Genomic DNA, 1,683 nt, shown 5'->3' on the forward strand with positions numbered 1-1,683 from the left:
CTGGAGCGAAGCCCGGGCAGGGTGTTCCACGCAGCCCTGTGTGGTGTTTTGTGGGGCCCCGAGGGTCGTGAGAGCCTGTGGATAGGTGAGCCAGGCTGGGAGGGCCTTGCCTACCAGTCCGAGGAGTTCAGAGTTTATCTTTCTTTTTAAATATATTTTTTAATTGACTATTAGAGAGAGGGGAAGGGAGAGTGATAGACAGGAACTTCATCTATCGGCTGCCTCCTGCACACCCTTCACTGGGGATTGAGCCCACAACCCTGGGCATGTGCCCTGACCGGGAATTGAACCAGCAACCTCTTGGTTCCGGGGTCGGCACTCAACCACTGAGCCACGCCGGCCAAGCGGAGTTTCACTTTCTGTACAGTCAGCTAGCTCACTTACTCTCTGAACAGTTCTCTCTAGTAGAAACCATACAAGCTCCCAGGATTCCTTTCCATGTGTCAGCCAAAGTGTCAGTGAGTCCATGGCCCAGACTTCAGGAGTCGAATTACAGTATATATATATATATATATAAAACCGTCCGACCGGTAGCTATGATGCGCACTGACCATCAGGGGGCAGGCGCTCAATGCAGGGGCTGCCGAGCTGCAGTGACTTGGTAGCTGTGGTTCTCGGGTGATGCACCCGGAACCAGAGAGGAGGGAACCCGATTCCGGGATGCGTCACCCGAGAACCGCCCTCTCGCAATCCAGGACCCCTCGGGGGATGTCGGACTGCTGGTTTCGGCCTGATCCCCGCAGGCCAGGTGGAGGGCCCCCTGCTCCCTCTACAGACACCCTTCGAGCCGTGGTGCTGCCGGCCGGGGAGGGAACATGGGAGGTTGGCTCCAGGACGTGTCCGGCCCGTCTGGCCCAGTCCTACCCCACCGGCCACTTAATTAATTTCCTTTCGTGGTGCCCGAATCTGTGCACCCGGGCACTGGTGTTAAACATTCACGTGCCAAAGGTAGACTGTACTATTCGGCGTACGGAGCTGCCTCTCTCCCCAGTCCCACCCCTCATCCCCATTTCTCCCCCAAAAGGAACGTAGATGTGTTCACAAGACTGGAGTTGCAGGGCTGGGGGGCGGAGGGGAGATAAGAAAAGGGCACGTGTAACCCGCGGCGACGCCTGTGTCCCCACAGGACCAGCCGCTGTTCGAGGTGATCCAGGAGGCTCTGCAGAGGCACCTGCAGGGCATCCAGTTCCGGGAGAGGAACGCCGGGCCCCAGATAGACCGCAACATGAAGGACGAAGGTACGCCCCGCCCGGCGTAGGGCCCTCGGGGGAGCGAAACCTGACGTCGGCCACTGACGCTACAAGTGGTCTATGCGTGTGCAGCGCCTCAGAACACGGCTGTGGGGAAGGCGGACACCGTGCCTGCCCTCGCGGCTTAGCTGTAGCGTCTCCAGGAAAGGTCTAAACATTCACATCTTTGTCCGCCGCTGTGAAAGGCGGCTGGTGGCTGCATTTACGATCATGATATTAGTCGCTAATAACCGAGTGCCCACTGTGTGCTGCCCACGCTGCAGGAGTTGGTCCCATTTACACTCCCGCGAACACTGGGGTGAGTTTTATGGTTCCCGCTTTTATTGATAAGATGACTGGAGAGCAACAGTCTGTTACAAATAGGACTACGGACTTTTTTCTTTTCATTTTTTGGAAAGATCTTGTTATTGATTTTTAGGGAAAGAGGAAGGTA

General features: G+C 56.4%; 1 protein-coding gene across 1 annotated transcript in view; it reads left to right on the forward strand.

Annotated features, from left to right (window-relative positions):
• The window catches only part of AGL (amylo-alpha-1, 6-glucosidase, 4-alpha-glucanotransferase), a 60,323-nt gene that overhangs the window by 49,880 nt on the left and 8,760 nt on the right, over window positions 1–1,683 (forward strand). Inside the window, exon 29 of the mRNA XM_006763107.2 lies at window positions 1,127–1,238. Coding sequence (XP_006763170.1) covers window positions 1,127–1,238 — 112 coding nt within the window. The remainder of the gene's footprint in view (window positions 1–1,126; window positions 1,239–1,683) is intronic.

Source organism: Myotis davidii, unplaced genomic scaffold (assembly GCF_000327345.1).
Source record: "Myotis davidii unplaced genomic scaffold, ASM32734v1 scaffold217, whole genome shotgun sequence".
In the NCBI taxonomy this organism is placed as follows: domain Eukaryota; kingdom Metazoa; phylum Chordata; class Mammalia; order Chiroptera; family Vespertilionidae; genus Myotis; species Myotis davidii.